General features: G+C 34.0%; 6 protein-coding genes across 8 annotated transcripts; 2 read left to right on the forward strand and 4 right to left on the reverse strand.

Moving 5' to 3' along the window:
• Positions 1–3,753: 3,753 nt before the first annotated feature.
• On the reverse strand, positions 3,754–5,917 carry LOC127240753 (ethylene-responsive transcription factor ERF053-like). Its single transcript, XM_051259595.1, has one exon. The coding sequence runs from the start codon at positions 5,464–5,466 to the stop codon at positions 4,348–4,350; it is 1,119 nt and encodes a 372-aa protein (XP_051115552.1). The 5' UTR covers positions 5,467–5,917; the 3' UTR covers positions 3,754–4,347.
• Positions 5,918–10,312: 4,395 nt separating this feature from the next.
• LOC127240484 (uncharacterized) lies at positions 10,313–12,081 on the reverse strand. The gene is made up of 5 exons (XM_051259191.1): positions 11,830–12,081; positions 11,605–11,737; positions 11,438–11,541; positions 11,179–11,350; positions 10,313–11,092 (listed from the first exon to the last, which is right to left on the reverse strand). The coding sequence occupies exons 1-5, from the start codon at positions 11,868–11,870 to the stop codon at positions 10,322–10,324; spliced, it is 1,221 nt and encodes a 406-aa protein (XP_051115148.1). The 5' UTR covers positions 11,871–12,081; the 3' UTR covers positions 10,313–10,321.
• A 2,091-nt stretch (positions 12,082–14,172) lies between these two features.
• LOC127240353 (protein EPIDERMAL PATTERNING FACTOR 1-like) lies at positions 14,173–15,253 on the forward strand. Its single transcript, XM_051258984.1, has 2 exons — positions 14,173–14,620; positions 14,713–15,253. The coding sequence occupies exons 1-2, from the start codon at positions 14,512–14,514 to the stop codon at positions 15,000–15,002; spliced, it is 399 nt and encodes a 132-aa protein (XP_051114941.1). The 5' UTR covers positions 14,173–14,511; the 3' UTR covers positions 15,003–15,253.
• Positions 15,225–20,161, reverse strand: LOC127240352 (endoplasmic reticulum oxidoreductin-1-like). 2 transcript variants are annotated; one of them, XM_051258983.1, is made up of 10 exons: positions 19,609–20,161; positions 18,625–18,756; positions 17,472–17,730; positions 17,065–17,175; positions 16,775–16,893; positions 16,471–16,575; positions 16,173–16,375; positions 15,891–16,014; positions 15,556–15,740; positions 15,225–15,494 (listed from the first exon to the last, which is right to left on the reverse strand). In XM_051258983.1, the coding sequence occupies exons 1-10, from the start codon at positions 19,780–19,782 to the stop codon at positions 15,473–15,475; spliced, it is 1,434 nt and encodes a 477-aa protein (XP_051114940.1). In that variant the 5' UTR covers positions 19,783–20,161; the 3' UTR covers positions 15,225–15,472. The 2 variants fall into 2 exon arrangements, with proteins under 2 accessions (XP_051114940.1, XP_051114939.1); XM_051258982.1 differs by having other exon boundaries at positions 15,225–15,477; positions 19,609–20,158.
• A 1,895-nt stretch (positions 20,162–22,056) lies between these two features.
• On the forward strand, positions 22,057–23,251 carry LOC127240295 (uncharacterized). 2 transcript variants are annotated; one of them, XM_051258874.1, is made up of 4 exons: positions 22,057–22,208; positions 22,303–22,438; positions 22,521–22,594; positions 22,673–23,251. In XM_051258874.1, exons 2-4 carry the CDS (start codon positions 22,334–22,336, stop codon positions 23,136–23,138), a joined length of 645 nt encoding a protein of 214 aa, XP_051114831.1. In that variant the 5' UTR covers positions 22,057–22,208; positions 22,303–22,333; the 3' UTR covers positions 23,139–23,251. The 2 variants fall into 2 exon arrangements, with proteins under 2 accessions (XP_051114831.1, XP_051114832.1); XM_051258875.1 differs by having other exon boundaries at positions 22,110–22,226.
• LOC127240294 (shaggy-related protein kinase eta) lies at positions 23,219–27,720 on the reverse strand. The gene is made up of 12 exons (XM_051258873.1): positions 27,514–27,720; positions 26,495–26,587; positions 26,254–26,313; positions 25,906–26,178; positions 25,744–25,818; positions 25,606–25,662; positions 24,965–25,105; positions 24,823–24,873; positions 24,649–24,744; positions 24,438–24,521; positions 24,218–24,319; positions 23,219–23,699 (listed from the first exon to the last, which is right to left on the reverse strand). Exons 1-12 carry the CDS (start codon positions 27,688–27,690, stop codon positions 23,598–23,600), a joined length of 1,311 nt encoding a protein of 436 aa, XP_051114830.1. The 5' UTR covers positions 27,691–27,720; the 3' UTR covers positions 23,219–23,597.
• Between the last annotated feature and the right edge of the window lie 178 nt (positions 27,721–27,898).

Below are 27,898 nucleotides of genomic sequence, written 5' to 3' on the forward strand. Positions count from 1 at the left end.
AATATAAAAAATAAAAAATAAGTGTTTGATTTAATGTTTTTGGAGTGAAAATTTTGGATGAACAGTAGGATTTTATCTAAACCCTACAAACGAACACACCCGAGGTAAAAGCGTGTCCAAATTCAATACGCGTGTCATGGTATCCCGCCACTCAGCCCAGCCCGGCCCGTTTATACTTAGCCCACTGTATTATTTACGAATCTAAAATGGAACCATTATGTCAGCCTAAATGCCTCTTCGGAAGCTTATATAAACAAAAAATACATACACAAACACATGGGTTAGACAAGGCCCATTATTATACATAAGGCCCAGACGACTTTAGGCCCATTCCGTAGGAAATGCCCAGTCAGCAGTTTTTTGTTACAGGTTCAATAAATGATTTTAACACTAATAAACATATTTCTAATTACTAAAACTCGTATTGTTTTTTTTTTTTTTTTTTTCTTTGAAGGTATATTATCGTAACAGTTTCATTTGGTGATTTATATATAGTTTTTAACTTTTAAAGCATGGTATGGTATACAGAATGAATACATTGAATAGATAAATTTTAGAATTTAGTGTGCTGGGTTGGGTTGGGTCCCTTAATTATGATTGGGCGGCGCAGTCGCAGTCAGTGTCCTAAGTTAGCCTCACCGAAAATGAAACTCAAACTAATTGCACGCCGGTCATTGTAAGAGATGTAAAATTATACTATTTTATATAGGTTCTGTTTACTCTAACATACTTTTATTAAATATTTTTTTTTTTTCGCAAAACATCAAATCAAATATTAATATTTTATTTTTTTCAAATTTTTAAAAACTTCCAAAAACTCTTGTCTAAACAAACCATATTCATTTGCATTAAATACATATAATATTATACTACATTCGTCCAGCCACAAAGTACATTGTGATTTTTTTTTAATATTAATTATTATATCAAAAGATCGCAAAAATATATATTTACTTAATGAGAGATAGTATTAGTTAGTTAATTAGTATATAATGTAGATGTATTTTGAAAAATATACAAAGGGATTAATGAAATTTTAAGGGAAAAAAAAAAAAAAAAAAACTTATGGACTAAATATGTAAGTCGTTATAAAAATGTTATATTGAAATCTATACATTAAATGCTTAGATGCTATTGTTATAAATTAGCGTATTGCATTCACTTCGGGTGTGTTTGTTTGAATAATTTTGGTGCACTTCTACTATTCATCCCATTTTTTCCCCAAAATAATATCAAATCAAACACTTATTTTTTATTTTTTATATTATACTAAAAATCAATTTTACATTCAAAACATTACATCAACACCTATTTATATCACATCATACAACTATTAAAATTCAAAATTTTTACTATTCAAATCCTAACTCAAAATCCAAACCCCCAAACAAATACACCCTTCATTTCCAACTTAAGCACAAAGGGACACACCGCTTAGTAATCATGCAGATGAAGTCTAATTGAATGAACTTCAAAGATTTAGATGAAGATTCAATAAGAACATAGAAGATGACAAAAGCATAATCGGATTGATAGATGACGACTATCATACAAGGTTAATGAGCCTTAGTTGATGAAATTTGATAAAGATTTTATTGAAGTCAAATAAATAAAAACTAATGAAGATTGAATTACAAATTGATTTCTTTAAAAATTAAATGGTGAAATTAAAGGAGCTTCAATGGTGTAGAAGAAAGTGGTATAGAAGAGTTTTTAGGGAGGAAGAAACATGCGTCCACACTATAACACATTTTTTTTTATATATCTTTATTTTTATTTTTATATATTTTTTTTCATTCATTGTATTTCATTTTTTTTATTTAAATATTCGGCCAATCTAAAAATTTATAAATAAAACAAATTACATTATTCGAAACCATGTATGATAAATAATACATGGAGGCACCAGAGTTTGAATTTAGACCTCATTAACAACTGCAACCAAACAACATTAGATATTCATCGACTTCTCAATAAATCGAGTGTCGTCCAGCAATATCCGTACCATTTATTTTTTACACTATTTTCTAAGATTATATTCTGAATAATAGTTAACAAATAGTATGTCTACTATAGTGCGTATTGATTAAATAATATTGTCTCCATCCTCTAATAATCTATCTATTTTTTTCATTTTGGTCTGTCACATAACAAAGTATCTATTTACTTTTTTTTTTTTTTTTAAGTAATTGTACTGTCTACTTTACATTATAAATACCTTTTCAATTTACAATATATTTCACAAATGTCATTACCTTTATATCATACAATACTAATAGGATTAATTTAATTTTTTTACTTTTTATTTTTATTTTATTCAAATATAATAGTAATATTTCTAAAATTTGATGCAAAAAATAAATAGATATATAAATATGTGACAAAAAGAGTGGTATTTATGTACTATCGGATAGAAAAAAAAAATAATAATAATAATAAAATAAAGATAAAAACAAAACAAAGAACAAAAAAAAACTTAAGTAATAGTAATGGTGGGGTATGTCACGTCATGTCCAATACGACTTTCTCCACCGCCACAACCCCAGATATTTTGAGGCCACGCTTTCTTTCTTTATAAATTTAAATTTAAATTTAAATTAAATAAATAATACTACACGTTTTTTAATCTATCATCCCCTCGTCGTCTTCTCGATCTTATGTTAAAAATATATATATTTAATATGACATTTTTATATATATAAAAAAAATATATTATTAAATAATATCAGGAACTCTAAATAATCCTTTAAACTCTTGTTGCGTATTATTCAATAACAAAAAAAATATCATATATACTTTTTTTATTTAAATTTTTACAAATTTTCATACTATTCGCTCTAAAAAAATTATAAATATTTTTTTGTTATTCAATTGTTTTTGTTGAGGTTGGGTTGCATTGCAATGCAAAAATAGTTATAAGCTTCGTAATAGTCTTAATCATGTTGTTAGGACATCATCATTATAGTAATAATAATAATAATATTATTATTATTAAATTAAGGTGTGATCTCAGGGGCCGGTTAATGGACCCCTCCCATAGCACACCCATTTCTTGTCTTCCCAGCAACTCTTTGATTTATTCACCAATAATTATTGTTGAAATCATAGGATCTATTTATATATGATTTTTTTAAAAAAATAAAAAATAAATTATTTTCTTTGTATATATCCATTGTTTTTAAGTTGAATTTTCTAAATAGAATAGTTTGAATAGAAAATAACTTTATTATATAGTACTACTATATTATTAAAAGATATGTAAATGAAATTGCAAGTGAACACATCAACAACACTCTTGTGCAATTATTCCCTTGGCGTATAAGAAATATAAAAATAGATATATTTTTATTGATAAAAATAATATTGTATAAGAAGAAAAATAAAAAATCAGAAAGAATAGTTTCATTGCTTTGTTAAAATACTTTAATATTATAGTTTCTAAATGTTAAAATATTATATACGTTTCTATAATAAAGGTACAAAATACAAGTAAACAAACCCTTCATAGAGAACATAGGTTGACAAAATAAAAATAAATTTACTTTTGATATGTTACATCAATATTTATTTATATTATACAATTATTTTAATTTAATTTTTTTAATATTGAAATCCCAAATTAAAATGGAAAATTCCACTAAAACACAACCTTAGAGGACAAATCACAATTGAGCATGATTTTCTGTGTCTCTGTCCATTTAAGGAATATGCCAAACCTAATGTCGACAAACCCCAAATAATTATTTCTATTAATTTAATAATCCAATGATTGATTCAGCACAGAAAGTAAACCAACAACAAAATGCTGCCCTGAAATATATTATTCATCATTGGCTAATTACTGAAACTGACCACCATAAAATACAGAGGAAGAAATGCGAACAACAACATCCAAAAATAGTTACTACTACTAAGATATCACTACAACATAAACGCCATTAAAACCTGTAAAAACAAGAAAAAATAGAAGCTTCCATCCTGAAGATCAGAAAAAAAAAACACAGATCCCTGATAGATGGAGATTCACCGAAAGAGGAGAGCACAAAACCGTCTCCTTCTTCGCCGACGAAAATTAAACTAAAAGAAAACGCCAACTCTGGCGTGAAATAATTAACAGCCCTGCAGATGACCTAAAATATGCAGCCGTCTGCAGCCGGGAACCAAAACCCTAAGAACCAGTCGTGTAGGAAAGGGAAAGGGAAATGGAAAGGGAAAGGGAAGAAGAGAGGAGGTGAAATTAAGGGGAAATTGGAAGGAAGAGGAAAGGAATTGCTGAGGGAAAATATGATTTAACCCAATTGTAACTTTCTTCTGAAGATCTTCGTTGTCGTCATCAATGGAGTCTGATCAGATAGAACCTCTGTTCTTGTCCTGCTGCTGCTTCGATAAATCACAATCGTTTGGCGTTCCGAAAGGGAGATTAGGAGGCAGCAGCAGGTTGTTGTCTGCATCCAAATCGTCCCAGGCCGGGCCGCCGGGGCCCCACCCTGCCGGAATCGCGTCCAGCCAAGCTTCAGCCATGTCGCCCCAAACCAATTCAGACGATGGAGATACATCTGCTCCCGCATTGCCCTGGATTTGATGATCACTCAAAGTTACGTCGCCAGGCCCCAACCCGGAAAAATTCTCCACAGGATTCGTATCCCATGGCTGTTCTTCGCTAGCTGTGTCTTTGGTCTCTGTTAGGTCCGACAATGGCTGTGTAGAAGATGAACCAGGCGCAGGTGCCGGAGCCGGCGGTTGTGGTGGTTGTTTTCCGAGGAAGAGATCGGGAAAATTGAGGCGGGCATTTTCCCCACGCAGCTTGAAGGCCTCCCGGTCGTAGGCCATGGCGGCGTCCTCCGCCGTGTCGAAGGTGCCGAGCCAGAGGCGCGTCCTGTTTCTGGGGAGGCGAATCTCGGCGACCCATTTCCCCCAGTGTCGCTGCCGGACTCCGCGGTAAAGCTTCGTGGTTGAAAATGGAGTGGTCGCCGGGGGTCTCAATAAGGCCTGTCCGTACCTCTCCATCATCGTCGTCGCACTTCCTCTCGGACTTAAGTTGAGCGCGTGTCGCCAGTACTGAAGCAGATGCTGCTGTTGGGCGGACGTTGTTGCTGCTTCTCCGGCGAAATAAGGGGGAAACGCCGCCGCCTGGTTCTGCTGGGCGAAGGAGATCATCTGGTGCGGCGGGGCGGCGGAATTTGGGGCCAATTGTTGCGACCCGTCGAAGGCGAAGGGGAACACTCGGCCGCCGGAGTAATTTGGGGGGAAATTTGCAGGCTCTGCGAAGGATTGAGAACGGGAGAAGGAAGGGCGTGGGATCACGCGCTGGTAGGGCGAGGGGTTTAATGAGCGTTCGGGGCTTTTGATTTTCTTGAGAGGCCTGTCCGCCATGGAAGCTTCTTCAAAAACAGGGTTCCATGGCTGGCTCTCGGAGTCGACACGGTGCTCAATCTTGGATTTACCTTTGCTCTTGTGCGAATCCATGGGGATTAAACGAATTTCTGGCCGCCCGCTCCTTCCAAATCAAGATCAATTCGGGGAAAGGAAAGAATAGGAAAGAGATGAAGAAGAGCTGGAACAGAACAGGGGGATGAATTGAGATATGGGAGAGGCAAGCAAGCCGGCTTTGGAAAGCCCAGAAGCTAAAATTCACTGGGCAATCGCCGGATAGAGTTATGAATTAATTTAAATCTGGTTAACAAATTCTGAGTAATCCATCCATCCCCCCGATCGAACAACTGCGCAGACGAAGACGAAGACGAAGACGATGATGAGAGCGAGCGGCTGTGAGAATTGAATTGAATTGATTGTATGAGAGAGAAAAGGCAGAGAAGTTAGAGGGAGAAAAGAGGTTTGCGTGGTGGAGCTGCGAAGATATTTGAGAATGGTGATGGAGGAGATTAGGGTTTATATATGGGGTGGAGGCCATGAACGAAGTAGGGTCTGGTCTGCTCTGGTTATCACTGGTTCCTTTCTTATTGGAACTCATAACTCATACTACTATTTCTAACTCTTCGATACACAAGTATTTATTAAAAATAATTATATATTAATATCAAAATATTATTAAATTTTATTTGAATTATAAATATACTATTATTTATATAATTAAGTATAAAATTAAAAAAAGTAATAATGTAAAAAACTAGTATTATTTTTCAATTTATTAAAAAAATTCTAAGAGACAATGAAGTAATTTAATTTTACAGAATTTAAGGTGTATATATATTTTTTTATTTCATTGGATTTACCAAAATAACTTATCTTCAGTTATATACTTTTAGGTGAAATAATTTTTTGTAGTATGAAGAATTATTTTTTTAAAAAAAACCTTAATTAAAAATAATGCTATAAAAGCAAAATGATTGTTTTTTTTATATGAACGTTATAATTTTTTATATATAAAATAAAAGATAAATTCATCTAAAGATACAAAGTAAACAAACTTAAATTGTAGATTTTTTTCTTGTTATAATGATTTATTGGTTAATTCAAAAGTACAAGGATGTCTAAGAAGAGACTATTATAAGGATCTATTAAAAAAACAGACCTATTTTTCTTTGATATTTTTATTTTTTTTACTATTTAATTAATATTTTCAATTAAGTAAATTATTTTCAATAAATTAATGCATTAAATTAATATTTAAATAAAAATCTACAAAATCTAAGAAAAAAAAAATACTCTAATTGTAGCAATTAACAAATAAAAATGTTATTATTGCAATACTTTCGGACCCCTACCTATCTTTTTTGCTTTGTCAAACTAAATTAATAGAAATAGGGGTCTGTTTAATTAGAGTGTGCCCACTAGGGTTTTTTTTTTTTTTTTTCCCATATATTTTTACATCTTTTTATCTTAATATATTTAATTATAATATTTTTAAAATTTAATACTATATTTATATAACATTATCTAAAGACAAATCTTGAATAATAGTAATAGAAAACATTTTATATACAAAACTATTAAAAACAAAAAACACTCAGGTTCTATGCTATTATATATTTAATTTTGATTTAATTTCGAATTTTAATTTGAATTTTAGTTTAAATATTATTGCAATATAGAGTTTATTTTTTTATCATTTCAAACTAAAATATAGCATTATTAACTTGACATAATTTTAAACAAGAATTCACTATTTTCTTTTTATATATATATATATATAATATCATATCAAAATACTCATTTAACAAAACTGAAATCAATAAATCATCTCAACTCAATTTCACGATACAACCAAACAAACCATATACATAATGTTTTTATGAGAAAATAATAGGTAAAATTGTTTATAACTCTCATGTAGTTTCGAAATTCAGCGTAAAATCTCTCTGTACTTTAAAAATTGCATGATACTCCTTATACTTTAAAAAATGTTGCATGAAACCCCACCACCATGAAACTTTCCTCTTGTAATAAGAAGATGATTTTCTATCTATATATTTTACATAGCAGAGGGTTTTATGCAATATTTTTGAAAGTATAAGTGAGCGTCATTCAATTTTTTAAAGTAAAATAGGGATTTATTGAGTTTCGAAACCACAAAGTGGTTTCATGCAATATTTTTTAAAGTATAAGGGGACGTCATACAATTTTTAAAGTAGAGGGAAAACTTACGCTGAGTTTCGAAACCACATGGGAGTTATGGGCAATTTTGCTAAAATAATATGTATTTTTATTATAAACAATACAAATTAATAATATTAATTTGAATATAAAATCCAAACCAAACACATATTTTTTAGATTTTTTTTTAGTTTATTCATTAATATAATATTTATTACTTTTAATAAAAAATTCTCATTACATAATATCATATTAAAATCACTATTTAAATTAAAAAGTCAAAATAAACCCCGATAAAATTATAATGTAAACAAACCTTATGTCTCCTCTCTTTTTTTTTTTTAAAAAACAAAATTCAAAATATAAATTTTATTATTATTATTATTATTATTATTATTATTATTATTATTATTATTATTTTTACAGTTTTAAATTAATAAACGAATGTATATATCCACTCCCAATTTTTACATCTTGCGATTAATTTCAAGTGGGAACAATTGGTTGGAAAGTCATATAAAAACTTTAAGGCGATTTGGTTGCAAAAAAATTGAATTAAAGATATTTTAAATTCATTGTAAGTTGTATAAAAAAGTTCTTTGACTTTTTAATGTTATTTCAAATGACTTGTTGAATTTATTTATTTATTTATTTTTTAAATTTCAGCTAATGTTAATCTACAAAATTAATAATGAATTTAAACTCATTAAATTTTACTGTTTTAAATATTTCCTCCGTCTCATTGAAAAGGTGATATTTGTTTTTTGCACGTAGATTTTTTAATATTAGTATTATATTGGATAATAGTAAAGTAGACAAAAATACCTCTATTAGTATGGTGTAACATAAAAGTAATGGCATGTGTGTAATACTCTCTCTGTTCCAGATACCACGTCTGCTACACTGTAGACACGGTATTTTAGGAGGGGTGTAATTAGTAAATAATTAAAAATGTATTAGTGAAAATAATTATCCTATAATATAAATAATTATAAATTAAGATTAAGATAACTAATTAGTTTAATTAAAATTAAAAAAAATTAAAAATTTAAAATGAGATTAAAGTGTGTAATCATTTTCCAAAAAAAAGAAAGTGACATGGTATGTGGGACAGACAGAAACGACAATGTGGACATGGTATCTGAGACGGAATATATTGTAAGTTGAAAGAGTATTTATTATGTTAGGTACGTACTATACTTATTAAATTAGAAAATTGTAAATTTATTTTGGGACGGACGAAAATAGAAAATGATAACACGGGTACGTGGGGAGTATTTGATTATTTAAAATACTTATTAATGTTAAATAATGAATTTAAATTTTAGAATATTTGAATTCAAAATTTATTTATATGTGTTTTAAATTAAATAATTAAATCATACTTCTTCCTTTGAGATATGATGTCAGTTATTCTAGACACCATAATTTAGAAAGTTATGATTAATAAATAATTAAAAATATATTAATACTTTATTTTCAAATTTATTCTCACTTTTTTTTTTAGTCTTTTTAGTTTATTCGCTACACTTATTTACAACAAATGTCACTTTTTTTATTATATTCTCTTTTTCATTTCTTTAATTTTTAACCTACTTTTTAAAAATATCATCAACTACCTTCTTATTTTTATCACATTTTCAATAAAATATTTATTTTTTTTTATTCTCCGTGTCGGACTTAAATATTTTTATTTTTGCAAACGGAGGGAGTAGTATAATACAAAATAGTTTAAGATTAAAATAAATAATGAGTATATTTAAAATTTAAAATTCAATTAAAATATAGTATAATTCTAAAATAAGACATGAGACGGATAAAAATGAAAATTGTGACGTATGAGAAGTATAATAGTAAAATATGTCATACTCAAGATAATTTAAATAAATTCATTTAAACTAATCAATGCAGCAAAGTTAAAATAAAACTTATAGTTGGCTTATTAAATTAATAGACCGATATAGATGAACTCAAATTAACTATAATATCTTCATCTTTAGTATCTTATAAAAATAATTGTGCAGCATAAAATATCTCACGAAAATGATGATCATCTAATAAAATTAGCCCAGTGTTCAACCCATATTTAATCATATCCGTTTAAAAGGTTTTCTTAAATTTAAAGTTATTCATTTCATATATTTATTTGTGTTTGAATATATATTTTTTATTCATATCCTATAAAAAGTAGTCTCTGCCAATAATGTTTTATGTATTTTTATTGAAGTATAAATTTTAACACTCTCCAATCTCCATGCTTTAATATTAATTTTAATAAAAATATATTTCATGATAGAAAATATTGACTCATATATATATATATTTTATAATATTTATGAAATTTAAAGTAAACCCAATAAATAGTGCAAAACACATCGAAACTTGTATCTATTTCAGTCATAATTCCTTAATGTGATCACAATTTCAATTAATTTAAATTCCGTGCTAATCTAACAAGCAAGCAGACAAAGATTTGAGCCTCACTTTCGGTGGAGAAATTGAAAAAAAAATAATAATAATAATAAAAAATAAATAAATATCAGAAGACAAAGTCAACCAACGTAAGTGTGTGTGTGTGTGGGGGGGCTGGGTCGGTTTGAATGGCACGTTTCGGTGGTCCACCACTGTCACTTCACCTCATCATTATCCAATTTTCAATAACATTTTTTTTTTATTTTTTATTTTTAAATCCAACAAATCAATAATAATAATATAGAATCCTATCCTAATGTAGCTATCGATCAGGTTTCGTGGAGAATAAGGAACCCTAATTAACAGAAGAAGAAGAAGAAGAGGTGGTAGTGCAGGCGGTGGGATTTCTTCTATTCTTCTTCAAGCCGACGAACATGGCGGCGAGTTCATCATAATCCGGGAGCTTCGGATGGACATGGCGGCAGGAACGGAAGCAGCTGTAGTCGTAGTTACCACGAGTACGAGGAGGCTGTTCCAACGGAAACGAGATCGACCTCCAGCTCCTCCTCATATCACCATTAATGCCCACTGGAATCTTATCTTCTACTGTCGGAATCTCTCCACCGCGATCGTTGTAATATTTCTGACAACTATCTACTGAGAGTGGAATATTCATCTTCTTCTTCCTCCTTGTGCTGCGACGGGAATGAGAATGGGGTCTGCATTTTCTGTCACTGGTACTATTGTAGTATGCTGCAGCAGATTCGACGTCGTCTGTCGCAATTCCATCTTCTCGGGACATCCAATAATTCCTTCTAGATCTTTTCCTTTTCCTTTTCGTTCTGCAACTAATTCCCTTTGTGGTCGTCTTTCTAATTAGGTTTTGATCATCTTGGTCAGCACTCCTGCTACTAATATTCTTCCATGGCAATCCCATAATTGATCTCCTCCCTTCTTCTTCTTCTTCGTTGTGTTTAGGGTTTTGTTGCAGCTCATTATCAGGTCTGTATTCGAGCAAGTACTGTCCATACGGTACTACACATGAAGTGGTGGCTATTTCGTCCAACACTCTGTACTTGAGATCATCGTCCTCAACCACATTTTTGGAGCAGACCTTTTCTATCATCTGCATTCATATAATATAAATATATATTAATTGAAGATAATTGATAATGATCTAGATGTAGTCGAATTATTAGTTAATTAATTAACCTGAGGATCGACAATGTTTCCGGGGAGCAATTGGAGGGGAAGCATGACGAATGTGGATCCATAGCGGTCTTTGAAGAGGTCTCTAATGGCGATGAGCTCCGGCAACTCCCCTAATCTTGATGACGAGAATATTAGAGCTGATGCTGCTTCATTGATCTCTTTGGGGCAATCCCTAATCAATCAATCAATCAATTAATATTCCATCAGAAAAGATGTAATACACAATGAATGATATTAACTAATGCATGGATTGGATTACTTGTGCTTTCGGATGTAGGGAATGCTGATTATTATACGTTCACAGAATTGGTCGAGGAGATGATATACTTCAATTGTTGTCTCGTCCTTGATAAGCTGCTCCACCTGCATGCATGCAATTGGAATTAATTAATTAATAATGCAACAGTACGATGATCGAGTATATACCCTTTGCAAGGCAGCTTGATGAAGACCATATTTGAGAAGCTCAGCGACATCCTTTCTCAGCTGATTCACAATACACCACTTTCTGTTCGTCAGCAGTTTCAGCCGCCACTTCACTCTTCTCACCAATTTCTTGCTGCGATTTGGACATCACATGACATGACATGACACTCAGCAATTAAAGAAAGCATCGAATGGAATTGAATCATGATTGGATTATATATGTACCATTTGGAAGCCTTTCTCCATCCGAATAGATTGCCAAACATTTTTGCAGATCACTCAACTCGACTCTTGGTGCGTTGGAGACGACGAGAGATATTTAGTAATGAGGGATGATGAATAGTAGAACAGAGCCACTCCACTCCCCTTCACTAATGGCGGTTGGCTATTACTTACTTTACGTACTATTACTGTTCGATTGTTTTGGTGGTTATGTTATGGGTGAAGTGGGCCACGCAGTTGGAGTAGTTGGTTTGACTATAAACTACTCCATTTATTTAATTTAATTTAATTTAATTAAATGGTCAATCTATATATATATATATATCCATCGATTAGGGATTAAATATATTACTTACTTGTTAATTTTAGTGTAGTGTGGTTTGGTAGGTAGGTAAACAAGAAATAAGTTTGGGTTCAACTTTAGTTACTGAAATCTTTAATTAATTCCTGCACTAATTAACTTATCAAACTTTAGTTGTGTTTGTGTACGGCAATCGCCCACGTTCATGTTAGTTATCTAGACGGCCATACATGTCATGACCTGAAAGTTGACCACGTCAACACGAGCCCAGCACGTGCCAGATTTCACATTGGAGGATATTATATTTAAATAATAACAATAATAATAATAATAATACATTTCGTTACTATCAATCAACAAAGCTTGGCAATTCGGACCGGAGGTGTTACCCGACCGGCTGACCGCTGACCGCAGGAAGCTCTCAACGCGCCACCGCCGACGAAGTCTAAAACCGCCACGACGGCGGTCTTGACCTTGACGACCATTTTGTCGAGCTTCCGACTTCCCATAATCTTTCCATTAGAAGTAATATTCTCCCCCAATTTGTAAGTCTGTAAGAATATATTCCTTTTCCTGGCCCGCTCACGCCGGTAGCTCTGCGATGAGCTCATCGGACCGTAGCCGCGCACGCTCCGCCGTCTCGAAAATATCCTCCACCCGTAATTATAATTATTATTAATTTGGCGAACATAACGTCCTCCGACATATCCTTCTGGGATTGCTAATTCCTTCTTTCTGTATAGATTGTAGTACTGATCATCGTCTTCCTCGTCTTCGTCCTTATCCTTTCTTCTAATAGCATCCATTGCAGAGCTTCTAGAAACTGTGTTCATACTTGCTGTTATAATTTAGTGAGATGGACCAGTCAGGTCTTCATGCAAAATAGCCACTCCATTGCCTCTTTATATATATATATATATATATAATGTCTCTGTGTGTGGTGATGTAATGGATATGTTTTTTTAAAAGGGTTTTTTTTTTTTTGAAGAAAAAAAAAGTCTTGATGAAATTATTACAGTGTTCTGAGATGGCTGGCGAGAGGAAGTTTCCAAATTCGATGGTGTTATAATCAAAGTTGGAGATAGATGATACTGCTTAATTCAATAATATATGCAATTTAATATATGTTTGATTGAGGTAAGCAAGTAGATGGTGTTCGGTTCGGTTTGATTTGATATTTTAATTTGGTTTTGAGCAGCCCTTCTTTGACCTCGGACTGGTCATCGGGTGTGAATTCAAACAATTAATTTGACATATTAAATTTTGCTAGGATATGATTTTTGTCACTTCATATATTTTTAACGAACCGAACGTGAGGGGATAATCAAAGTTGGAATCATATAAACCCCTTATATATTTTTGTATAATCTAATACAGCCATTTATTAATTTAAAAGATAGATGTTGATGTTGATGGCTTTTTCATCTTCAAAGATTACCTACCTGTATAATAAGTATATGATCCTTAATTGTCATTATTTTGAATAGAAAGAATATTAAGAGCATACAATATAGTATATGATTAACCTTCAATTAAATTAGAACCACAAAGTTAATCATATTAGTCTTCCAAAACATATATCCAAAAAGTGATGAATTAAGGCTAATAATGCACAATATTTTCTTTTATTTTAAAGTCCACCTTAAATTAAAGTTAAGTGCTCAATGGGATATGATATCTTGCCTTTAATTTGGTCCTTCCTTGCTCTTTATTAGTGTCAGCCACAACATCAGGCAATATTTACTGGTTTCAATTCCCAGGTCAGTAAATTCTCTCAAGTACAAAAATTGAATATATTCCCCAGCATCATGTGCTCATAGTCATACATGAAATGAAAAAAATTTACTGCTTTCTTATGGATGATATATGTATGTATGTATCTATTAATTAATTATTACATTGTTTGGTCGGGTCGGGTCGGGTGGATCATTGAATGCAAACACACGACACAGTCTTCACAAAAAAGGGGCATCTTGTTTCAACTGCACTCACGCAAAATAACCACAGCATGAATAATAATTAATAGTACATGCATTGTCAGTAAATAAAAATAAATAAACTTAACTTGTTCATTTACCACCATTCTTTTCAAAAGCATGATTTTCTCTATCTAAACTGGAAAACGGGTTGGGCAATGTGACATACTAAAGGTTTTTTCTTGTGATCACACGCACTGTTGTTCCTTGTTGTTGCCTGTGATTTGCTTCAATACTTCCTCTCATCTCATCTCCACCACTGCTTTAATTTATTTCTTTCTTTCTCTATATATATACATTGCTTCTGCTGCCCTAATTCTTCTCCACCTAATCTCATCTCATCTCATGTGCTAACCCAAAGCTCAGGCTGAGACTACACGATCAAGCAAGAAAAAAAACCTGAGACAGATGTTGATGATGAAGAAGAAGAAGAGCACTTCAATGATTGTGCTTTCTGTTCTTGTGTTGCTTCCACTGTCCGTACATGCAAGGAGCATTGGCAATCTGCAGTCTCCATGTAGGCTTGATTATATACATACATACATATATATATATACACACTTATATATAATTTTAATTTGGTAACTTTAAATAATTAAATGGATGCAGATATTGAAGGGAATCAAGTAGAAGCAGGGAGGGATTCAACAATGGCAAAACCTGATCAACACTACTACTACTACTATAGTGTAGGCATGAAGCCATTGATCCATACAAGGGCAGAAACAACCCTCAAGGTAGCCGGATCGAGCCTACCGGATTGCAGCCACGCCTGTGGATCTTGCACCCCATGTAGGCTCGTCATCGTTGGCTTTGTTTGCTCCTCCATCGAAGAAGCCGAGACTTGCCCCATGGCCTACAAGTGCATGTGCCACAACAAGTCCTATCCTGTTCCATGATATCACAACTTTATTCATATTCACAATCCATTGATTAATTTCTTTCTTTCATTATGCCTGCCTGCCTGCCTGTTGCTTAGCAAAGAGATCTTGATCTAGTTTTTATATTTTCTCAAAATACAAGTTGTTGTTGCCTTTCCATTCTTGTTAGAGATATCCTGTTGATTGCAATGAACACAAGCAAACCTCAAACTGGCAACAATGGCAACACAAATCGAAATGTGAGTATGAACAAATCAATATTTCCCTCTCGAGCATGTGTTTGTTACAATGACCGGTGTAAGGTTTCACAATTCCAACTGATCATAGGCATATATATTGTTACATTGGACAGAGTTCAACAAGTCCCATCATGTTAATCCCCCTTTCGCTGCTTGTATCGATTAGTATCTGTATGATGCTCTGTACGAAAAACTGTTCAAAAATTGATACGATTCCGCAGACTAGCATAAGCTACAGTAGGAGATTGGCTAACCTGCAAGGTAGACATTGCTAGAAAATTACAATAAGGTATGATCAGAAATAGATGATGAAATGAAGTGTAGATACATACCAAAACTCTTTAATTGCTTCCCATGTCTGTTCCAATCTGCTACGGTGTAGGATAGGGTGTTCTGAAGTGAAGTTCTCTGTAGTCTTCTCAATGGTAGGGCCAATTTCATGTACGAGGTTGACAGACTCTGATAGTCGATTCAGCAGGTTCATCAAAGCAATTACTTCATTTCTTTGCAATTCCAGCTTCAGAGGAATAAAAAAAAGTGGTTTCATCAAGCACCCATTACCCGAAGCATGTTTGATTCAGCAATACATATAGATATATATACATCATGTGTGTATGTGTGGATAATCGATAATTGCTAGCAAAAAAACTAGTAATGTAAAACTCACTGGTTGACTCAGATGGTTTTTACCATCCACAGAGAAAAGAATCTTGAGAGCAGTTCCGAGACCAAGAACCTGAAGCTTTCCCCAAAGTCGACATTTTTCACATCCAATACAATCCATCAGAGCACTGTTAAATACAGAGCATGTTTACAAATCAACCCGCCAACTATGCTACTATATGTCAAAGAACAGATATGGCGAAAGTAGAAGTTGCAAAATCGACAGCAAGGAATATGTGCTTTAGTGTGCTTCAGATTATTAAAAGCATGATAACAAACCAAAAACCTGATGTTCCTGAAATTGTTCTGAATCTCCTGCTTCAGTTCCGGTCCACTTTGCCCTTGCCACAATTTAGCTTCATCGAACGGGAGGGGGCATGCAGCCTGCAGCTTTGGGTTGTAAAGCAGTTGACGCATTAAGGATTGCGCTTTCAGGTCTGCCTCAACATTACCAGTATTGTATTCAGCCTGCTCCAAGTAATTAGCAGCCTGCTTGGCATACAAAGGTGAGAGTCATTAGCGAGAGGGTGATTTGGAAGCAGTAAGGATGTTAGGAGACTTGTTGAGATAATACAAATTCTTACTTTTGTCACAGCTCGAAGAACAAACATGAAAGTGAAGTACAAATTTTTCACACGATCGGGATACCTCAAGACACGATTGTACATCAACTCCATGTTTCTACCCCACTGGAATTATAGCAAAGTTGTATAGTGTCAGCTTCACATGTTGCAAAGAAGAAAGTGTAATATTGTCGAAAAACAAAAAAAGCTTGCAATAAAAAAGTTCACCAGAATCTCAACATCAGAAATTTTTTTAGTTTAGACATGATGAGAGTTAAAATGAGAAACCATTAAAATTCACAAAGTGAGAGGAGAAACTGCAGACCAGATTTTGAGCTTCATCAAGCAAGTACTCGGCAGCTATGTGAATAGAAATCGACGAGTGAAGGCCTGAAATTAGCTTGTATAAGACTCTTTTCTCCGGACAAATTTCTCCTGTTGAATCTGGACAAGAAAGTAAAAGACAATTAGCAGCTTGAATACAGGCGGACATGCACAAGCCCATGTAGATACAAAGGAACAACTGAACTCGGTGGATAAAATTATAGAATGCTATTTATTTTCTGAAAGCAGAACAATTGATCATAATGATGTAACAAAGGATAAGAAACTGACATTTAGGGCAATTTTCAGAGTATATAGCATCCCATATCCTTCTAGCTGATGGCCCCGTGTAGCCAGTGTATCTTTCAGGATTCAGTTGGAGATTAACATAAGTCATCTCACCTGCAAATGAGAGAAAACCCATTAAAGTTGTCGAATGAAATCAAAAGATAACATGAGAAGGGAATCATGAGTATTAACCACAAGCATTTAGACCTACGCAACCATAAACAAACAAGAACTAACAACACTTTCAAGTCTGGAAAAGAAATGAACCCAAGTACAGGCGAAGGCAAATTGCATGTCTTCAAGCAGTTCAATTTTGCAAATTTAATATAAAAAATGCAAATGGAAAGACACACGTAAAAATGTATTATTGATTAAGGGCAAAAAAAATTAAGAAAGAAACAGGTGGTTACTGTTATCAGTCTCATCATCATTGGTCCAAGGATTATCTACTTCTATCCATCCTCGGAAAGCCTGTGAATCTAGAGTGCGATCAACAGCTGCCTGTGGCTTTCCCTCTTGGCATTTTAAATCGTCCGGTGGAAGACCTGGCTGTACAAACTTCTTAAAAGGCTCTGGAAACTCACTTTCTGGACATTCACATACACTACAATCACGCAACTTGCACATGCCATCATCAGGCCAAAAAGGGCAGTCGCACCACAATTTAACCTGCCATATTTGGTGTATCGTGTAAGACAAGAACTCTGACACTGACACTACAAGCATCAAATAGATCCCACCAAACATTATAACTCATACAAAGTTGAAACTTCATATTAAGGTTCCACTCGACTACCGAAAGTATGGAACAAATAATTTTGAATGTTTAAAGCTCGTTACAAAATTGCAAACAAACTATTAAGGGAGAATGGGATCAGTAACGCCATCATATTTATAAAACATATCGACTATATTTTGGGATTTTCATATTTCTTCAGTTTTCACCAAATATCAGAACTATTCACATTCAGAAAGCCTCTAGTGTTATGCACTAACAAGATCAATTTTGTGTCTTCCTTTCAGATATCTCGTAATTGTCAACATATATTGGAATTAACCTGAACCTAAAAGTTACCTTTAACAATATAAAGAACATACATTAGATAAAATAGAGTTGAAAGGTTTAACAGGTCAAAAGTTCAGTTTTCTCAGGACAGTCAATATTTATGATTGTCTTTCATGGACACCATTCCCATAGCTTGTGCTACTCAAAATTCCATCTAAATACACACAATGCCTGTCTTCTGGAATAAGTAGTCTCAAAAAATTTCAGGGCCTGAATATATCCACCATTTGAATATTAATCCATCCAGATCGGATTAGTTAAACACACCAAAATCTACTATAAGAAACCAATTAAATACTAGGAATATATTAACTGATAGTCTAGAAGCACTGACATGATGTGTACTGACCTATTAAAAAGTTCAAATTATTATCAATGCTTGTTCTGAATCCACCAATATCTAAACCCTCAACCAATGTCAGACTGCATTACGATAGCTAAATTTAAGTTGACATATTATTGAATAGCATAAGTGGGCATGATAGTTAGTAACAGACCTTAAAGTATCGAAAGAATGGAGTTTTAACGAGCTCTTGAAGTAATGGATGCAATACTGCCCCATTAATACTGTCAACTGTCTCATAATCACAGCAACAATCCTCAACGATACCTGTATATTTTCGAGAGTCCTGCACAATATAAGACATGAATGAGGAACACAGTCTTGAGTATGGATCCATAGACCATGTGGTCAACAATGTTAACTAATTTACCACAAAACAAGACGCAGAAAACAATGTGTTCTAGCACCACGTAAGCTGTACCGGTACCACTCTCAGGTTAATTTACAAGTTGTTGGTAATATACTAATATTCTCTATTGAAAAACTTGGCAGTAAGTGAAAATAGAGCTGAGGCGGCTGAGTTTAGAGGAAGATGGACCTAATCAACAATTCTGTTGGCAGAAGTTTTAAAAATTTTCTCCGGCACTTGCAAAAAGACCTTAGTATTATAAGGTTCTTGAATATTTCAAAATGAACTGATCAAAACTATCCTTAAAAATGATCTTCAAGTACATGGGAGTCTATAAGGGGTGTTAATCTATAGGGAAATGGTAAATTCGAGGAAAAACAGATGGCAAAAGATCCTTTTCTCTTCAAGTTTTTCTTGACAAGCAATGAAGTGAACCCTTTATTGGCCCAAGCACTTGAATCTGAATTCTTGAGAAAGAATTACCAAAAAGGATCCCTCAAGTTTCATCGGTCAACTATGAAATTCCCATCTCTCAGTTTTAAACACAAAAGATAGTCCAAAGTTTTTAGAAAAGTAATACAACAAACACCTTGCGGGTAGGCAATCAGCCATGGTATGCAACAACCTTCATTTCCATTTCCACCATAGCAAGACATCAACAATTCAAGAATCACGAAATACAAATTACCTTTGCAACGTACAGATAAGAATGCACTAATGCAAACACGTCCAAAGAAAGGAATAAGAACAGAATTACCAAAAGAAATTAGAGCACAACGGAAAGCGAACCTGAGAACATTGACAAGACTTGTGATATTGCGTTGCCTGCTTAGATGTTATTGCAATGGCCAGAGCCAAAAACACTACAGCTCCTATCACCGCCAATTTCTTATTCCATCTTTTTCGGTCCTTGGATTTCTCCCCGTGTTTCTTACTATCCAAACCAGTCTTAGCTTCCGCCATTATTGCACCAATCGGCGAACAGAATTCGCTTTTTAATCTAAAAAAAATGTCGACGTGAAGAAAAACCCCAAGAATCCACAAAGCCCCGACTGAACACAGTTTAAAATGGGTATTTAGGGTTCATGGATTTGGGGACGGCGGTGAATATCACTGGAGCGAAGCAGCCTCAATAGATCAAGACGGCATACATAAAGCGGTTATTTTTGAACGCCTAAGGTTTTGGTCGGGGCGGGTGGACGTTGGTACATGACTTAGAGGGGGGCTCTCCACACGGCACAGCGGCGCGTGGGAATTAAACGCGAGAAAAGGAGAAGCGTGCCCGCTCGTGACGGCGCGTTGGCCACACGATGGACATTAGAGTGCGGGCTGAGCTCGGCGTTGGAGTTATGACAGTTTGACAAGTCAAAAAATTGGACAAGTGACGCTGTGGCAACCAATAGGAGTTTTTAAAATTGCCACGTGGGCTTAAATTCGATGTGTATGTGTGCGCTTATGTTTTGATGGAAGGTGTTTTCAATTTCGCTATTTTAGAGCCTGTGATAAAAAATATATTTTTAAAAAAAAATCGTAGAATTTAAATAGTAATATTCGAAAAATAATCGGTAAAGAAACATATTAAATTTAAACTTTATATTTATATTGTTTTTAATTAGGATATATTTTTAATATAAAATATACATATTAAATTTAAATACAATTAATTCTTTATTTTTAAAATAATTATTTATGCTTTTTTTTAAATTTATTTTTAACTTTTAAGATAATTGAATAAAATAGTTATTTTTTTATTATAATATAATTTTTTATTTTTTTATTGAAAATAAATTAAATTTTAGAATTTTAATAAAATTTAAAATTCTAACCAAAAAATAAAAAAGTTCAAGATGTATTTTTTATGATTTTTTTAAAAAATTAAATTATAATTTGTAGGAGTATATGATATTTTATAAAAATATTGTTTTTTTAAATAAAATATCGTATTAATATATTATTTAAATTAAAATTCAATCTCAAATTAATATAAAATAAATCTTATATTTAATGCTTGTTTATATACAGCAGCAACAATTATTTCATTTGAAGATTATATAAAAAGAAAAACTAAAAATAGCACAACCAACAAATCTTTGTTCATTTTTCTGGATATACTAAGCTTTTTTATAATTATGTTTTTAAATTTAATAATAGTTTAATATAATATAGTATTATAAAAAATTAACATGTTTGAGAGTAAAAAATTGATATTTTGTATAGAAAAAAAATTAAAAGAAACTTAAAAAGAGAATTTAAACTTTTTTACTATTTTATTTTTATAATTTTTTATTTTTAATGTTAAATAAAAATAATATTATATTTAAAATATTATAACTATTTTATATAATTAAATAACTAAGTATTTGATTTTTTTCAGAAAAATATTATTCAAAATTTAGACTGAAAACGCAAATCCAAAGAATCACCCGTAGTTTGGTTTTAACGATGAGAAATAAATAAATAAATAAATAATAGCGGTACTTATTTACAAATCAATACTCCCTCAGTTCTACTTCGGAAGTGTTACTATAAATATAATTAATAGATAATTAAAATTATATGAGTGAAAAATGCGTAATTATTTTTAAAAAAAATGACATAAAGATATGGAACGACCAATATGAACATGGTAGTTGAGTATTAATTAGGTAGGTGTAGATAATTAAATAGACATAAATATGCGTAATTGAGACGAGTGGGTGCATATCAAAATCCAATGCAATGAATAACAAGTCCTGTCCTGATCGAATACAAAGCAGGAGTATTAATTAAATTGGTCCCAATGACTTAATGCAAGGCTCCTACCTACTAACAAAGTATTTTAAAATAAATAAATATTTAATTATTTTTGATATATATTAGTATACTCTATATTTTAAAGTCAATATATTAATATATTCAATAATAAAAAACAATGGTAATGACATGAACATTAATAATATGGCGACCTACTCAATCTAGGTTATTATTTTGTATGTAAGACTAATATACTTCCAAAATTTTAACTCATAACTTTTTCACCGTGAGTTCACTAACTACGAATTCCTTAATGAACTATTTAAATATTATCTTTGTCTGACTCTAACAAATTAAAAAAGGAAATTATAAAAATACTTTTATTATATAAAAATATTTTTAATGTAAAATTAAAAAGAGCAAAAAAAGTTGTTTTGGTTTGATTAGTTTCTTTTGTTGATTTTTTTTTTAACAGAAAACACCCGGACGGGACATTAATCCCAAACCTTATGCGACCAGAATCATATTCTTTGCTTCAATCTTCTAAAGAATCACTTTATTCCCACCATCTACATAAGGTATCGACTGAAAAATCGATTACTTACTACAATGTCCTAATACCATTCGTAGAAACGCTCAAAAATTCCTCCATGGTGGTAAGAACAAACCAAAAAGTAAATGCCCCAAAAGAAATCAAAGAAATATCTTCCTCCCTCAACTAACAAATTACTGTATTTCTTTCATCTCCAGGTTCGCATCATTCACCACCACCACAACCGCCATGAACTTCCGTCGACGGCCGCCTGCTGAAAATTGGCAGTCCGAACAGGAGGAAGACTTCTGGATTTATCTCCCCGACGACGTCTTCCCCGAAATCTCACCTCTGGTTGGTTATCACCATTGCCTCTAAAACACCTCATCGTACTCTGCTATATAATTAATTTTCTGCGTGTTTGTTCGTGTGTTAGAATTACGGAGGAAGAGGAAGAACAAGTTTGCTTGATCGAGAATGGATGAGAAGATCCAGTTACGCCTTTCCGAGGTCATCATTTCATTTTCAACAAATTTTTACATCTTAAAAGTTCTGTAATATTAAGTCTTCAACTCAACGGTTCTCCAGCATTCCTCCGGCGCCGCCTCGTCCCTACCCTGTCCGACTGCTCCTCATCGACGCATATCCGGGAGCGCGAAGCTCCACTCCGCCGCCACCGGCGAGCTACGAGTGGTCCAGAGACAACGAAAGCCGCCTGAGCCAGGAAGATCAAAAGCAAGCCATTAGCAAGCTGAGGAAACAGCTATACAGCCCTCACATAAGCAATATAATCAGGAGACTCGGCGGCGGCGCCACCTCCTCGCAGGACGACGACGGGAAGACATGCGCCGTCTGCCAGGACGACTTCGAGACAAAACAGTTCGTGACGGTGACGCCATGCAACCACATGTTCCACGAGGAGTGCATCGTGCCGTGGGTGAAGAGCCAGGGGACATGCCCTGTGTGTAGGTTTGCCATCGCCGACAATCATCGGAGGAGCGGCACCACCACTGCCACCGCCAGGCGCAGTGGTCGGATTCATCAGCTTAGCTAATCTATTTAAATGATGTCATAACAATAATGAAAACATACTGAAACGTGAATTCGACAAAACCTGGAGGTGGAAACAGACAATTAAGTAACAGAAATACACTGGAATTATGCTGCTATGTTGATGTTTTAACACAAACTGTTCGGACTAACATGAACGACAATGTAAACATATTTCGCCCCGAATGTTATAATCAGCTACGACATATTACTCTCTGTGTTTCAGGCAGTACACATATACAGAGGCGCGACCTAAAGCAAACATTACACTCACCAACTTACCACTAACTGAAGTAGCCAATATGTGCATACATACATCATACTCGCAGTTGGCTAGGCATAAAAAACCACAGATTAGTGTCGAAATGCCAATTCTGGTACTAGCGATAAAGCAAGAGCCTCTTTTCTTTCAGCTATTTTTACCCATCAAACCATAACGAACATTGATTTTAGCTTCAGATCATCACGTTCCGGTGGGATGGGGAGATGGAATACTCAGACCAGCTTGCCGTCGGATGTGCTCCGGTATCAGCTTAACTACCAATTCAGGTGAAACTCCAGACAGCTGCTATCGCAAGGAATTGGATGTTAATATGCCGTATAGTGGAGGAATGGACAAGCAAAGAATTCAGACAAACAGCAAACATCTAAATGGCCCAAAATTTGGGAGAGATTTGATGCAAAGATTTCATTGACACTAACATAAAAATAAATATAGACGGGCGAAGATTTTACTTTAATTAGGACGACACACCTCACAATGCGAAACAAACCACAGAATAGACATCTACTCATTGATTCGACACATTCTGTCATAGACGAGGGACTTATAAAAGCTTGTGATAGCTGTAAGAACAGTTCTTGCCAAAGTAGTACGAGTTAAACATATTATTCAGATGTCATTTCAGCTGAAGGGCCCGGTTTAGAATTTTCAGTATTGTACAAAGGTATCCATTACTCCACCAATGTTTAACCCGGCTTCTAGTTGGCAGACATAAGCAAAACTCGATTGCACAGAAAAAAATACATATGGAAAAAAACACATAAAAGTCAATGATACATGGAAGAGGTTGGAAAGCATACCTCTTGCTTAAAGTTAAAAAGTGGAGGAAATGGGCGACCATTCGGAAGGCGGGCATTTGGCTCCCGAAGCTCCTCAAAGAAAGGATGAGCACATGCCTCTAACTGCAAAGAATGGAGTATCAATAATTAATTACATAAAAGGCTAATCATATGCTTTAAATGAGTTCAAGTATCAAAGATGGTAACAAAATCCAGTAGCATAAGTACAAATTAAACATACAGCTGTGCACCGAAGGCTTGGTGAGTACTGAAGTAGGCGCGAAGCTAGATCAATTGCTTCTGGAGGCATTCGCTTATGAAAAACCTGATACCCAAAAAAAAATAAAATAGTTATGCTAATATATATATATATATAGGTTTATTTTGTGTGCTTGTGTGGGCCAAAGGGGTGAGGGAGGAGAGGACCCATAGAAAACATATTGAACTCACACCTTGTGCCATGGATGGGCTTTAATCTGGGGAAACCTGAAATCTGTGTAGTTTGGATTCATGCACCGAATTTCTTCTCGAGTAGGAGTGCCAAGAACCTATTCAAGAGTCCATATGAGCATTATTGTATAGTTACTTTCTAGTTTATAGAGGAGAAAGGTCGGGGGGGGGGGCACCTTGATGATCTCTACTAGTTGATCAACAGCATTGTCGCCAGGGAAAAGGGGCTGCAGCAGAACAAACATATCAATTGAAAGTGATCTTAAGAACAACTCTAAAGTAGCACTTTGTGAGCCAGATTAGTAAATTGTAGAATACCTGGCCCAAAAGTAGCTCGGCAAGAACACAACCAGCTGACCAAATATCAATTGATGTTGTATATTCTGTTGCACCAAATATGAGTTCTGGGGCACGATAGTAACGAGAGCAAATGTAGGATATATTAGCTTCACCCTTCACCTGAAAATTGTATATTTAAAATATGACGGTGAAATAACAAGTAGTAACTAATACACGTACAGTAAAGACATAAGGAATTAGTAATACAAATATAGTATATGACAATTAATACGCCGTATAAATGAAAGGGTGTTGCTTTTAGTAGATAATTCATCGTATTAAGAGTTCCATCCTCTGGAAGTAAAAACCTATTGACTTCTCACTTAATAATATGAACCATTTTTTCTTCTCCTAATCACTAGAAGTCAATTAATCACCAACCACAGAGAGGCAGCAAAAAGTAATGAACACCTACCAACAGAACAACAAACTCATTGCTTCAACGGTTAATCATAAAATTCAACCAAAAAAGGTGGTTGGCATTTGCACATAAATATATAAACCAGAAGTATGCAGGTATTGTAGCAGATACTAAAATAGGCATAGATTAAGGCAGCTAGAGATATTTTGAAAATCAATGCATCAATATATAGTCATGGCAAACGAGTTGATTTACTTACAAGAACCTTAGCACTTCCAAAGTCACAAATCTTGACCTGGTGTGTAAGAGGATCAACCTGAAGAGAAAATATGGTATAAAATTACAAATCCAGGAACATTCGCGAGCCAAGGGAGGAGAAGAATCTTGGATCGCCTACCAATATATTTTGAGGTTTTATATCTCTGTGGCATACACCAGCGACTGAATGCATATAAGCAAGCCCCCTAAACAACTGAGACAAGAATATGAAATTGTTAACAGATAATTGAATGGAGCTATAAAAGGATACTGGGAAAACCACAAATGAGATGAATCCAACCTGATAAGTGTAGAGTTTGACATAGATGAGTGGCATCCTTTGGTTTGAATTTGTATAATGCTTTAGGACCTTGTACATTGTCTCGGGAACATAATCCATAACCAAATTAAGGAAAAGCTCATCTCTGGTTGTTGTAGAGAAAAAGCAGTGCTTTAGAGATATCACATTTGGATGATCCATCAAACGCATTAACTGCAGCTCGCGATTTTTATAACGCTTATCCTGCAAAACCTTCTTTATGGCAACGGACTCTCCGGTTTCTAAGCATTTTGCCTGCAGAAAACAGCAGTAATAGTTAGCTCTAGATTCAAGGTTAAACAATAAGACAATTAAATATTACAAACATACCTGAAAAACTATTCCAAATGATCCGGTACCCACAACACGCTCTGCCATGTAACTAATTGTCTGTTTAAAGCACCACAAGCAACATATTAGCTCCCAATTAAAGACTCCAAGATCTCACATGGAATTTCTAGTGGCACATATAAAAAAAGGTATACTAAGTTCTAAATGAGTAAACTGTAATCTTTCAATGAATTTAAAACCACAGATAGATGAGGATCTAAAAACGGGCTGCAACACCCACCCTCTTGGGTTCGCCGTTCTTCCCACCAATAGTGGTGGATATAATGTGCCCGGCGAGTGGATCGTTTCCCTCAACTGTAGACCCTGCCATCTCCTGTAAAACAGAAGCAAACCAAATAGTCAGCACTTCAATAATATTGAGTTATATCTGCAATACCAGAATTTTCGTCCGCGGCCTCATATTATTATCCTAAGCAAGAATAAATGCATAATCATAGAATGCCCTAGGAAAAGTTATTAAGGGATCAAGTGATTTTTCATGCTTAGAAGCATCAAAAAGCATTCATTGTCTGCAACAAAGAATGGATTAGAAGAAAGCATCGCCATATGACAGAAGCCTTGATGAACAAACCATGAAGACAACCATACTTTAAGGAGAATAAACCCTCGAATAGCTTCAAGAAGCAAACCAACCTCAATTAAACAAATTGATATGCCTTCAACTAGATTGAAACAAATATGCTGTAGTTTTCCGAAAGAAAATAGCAAACTTCATTTCCGAAAGGTTTTTGTATAATATAGAGAAAAGGACGCAATCAATAGTTAAATCAAAAATCAAACATTCAAACTATGCATTCAGAGCATATATGCAAGGATGAAGCAGACAAAAAGGAATTCAACGAATCTGCAGAAAGAAAGGGAAAAATCAAAGCTCTACCAACTATACACGCGAAACTTCCATTCAAACTTCAAACTTTACTTTTCATTTTCTGAAGCAAATGCATTAAACAGAAAAATAGAAAACAACAGTAATAATATTATTAATTGCTGATTATTTCCACAAACCCCAGCTGAAATTTTTTTTTTTTTTTTAAAAAAAAAAAAAAAAAAAAAACTCCGACTTTCAGATCCCAACAGACACACTTCCTCCGATCCCTAAGAAAGCACAGATCGAGAAAGCAGCAAAGCTCCTCAGCTCGATTGACCGGAAAACCGCTGGATGTCTAGGGTTTCGGGGACCAATGCAAGTAGCAAGCAGAAATTGAAGTCGAGCAAAGGATGTGGGAATAGAGGCAATACCTTGTCTGTGTCCATACCAGTATCGGAGGGGGGTGCAGGCTTCACGGCGGCGGCGGGGGCAGGCGGAGCTTGGTCAAGAGCATTATGGTGGTGGTGATGAAAGTGATTGTCGGACTCGGATGGTGGCTGATGATGATGGTGATGCTGCTGCTGAGGTCCCACTGGCAACGAGGCCATGTGATTTTCTCCCTCACTTTCTCTTCCTTTCTTGCATTTATATATATATAATATAATATATTTGTAATATTGCTATAATTAATACGTAATTATGTTATTTTTAGGAAATAGTGAAATTACATTGAACTCCCTGGGAAGATAGGGATGAAAAAAATAATTGCAAAATGATGACAAAAGCTTTATTAAAATGGACTCATTATGAAGCGGC

Source organism: Andrographis paniculata, unplaced genomic scaffold (genome assembly GCF_009805555.1).
Source record: "Andrographis paniculata isolate CXL003 unplaced genomic scaffold, ASM980555v1 Contig79END, whole genome shotgun sequence".
Taxonomy (NCBI): domain Eukaryota; kingdom Viridiplantae; phylum Streptophyta; class Magnoliopsida; order Lamiales; family Acanthaceae; genus Andrographis; species Andrographis paniculata.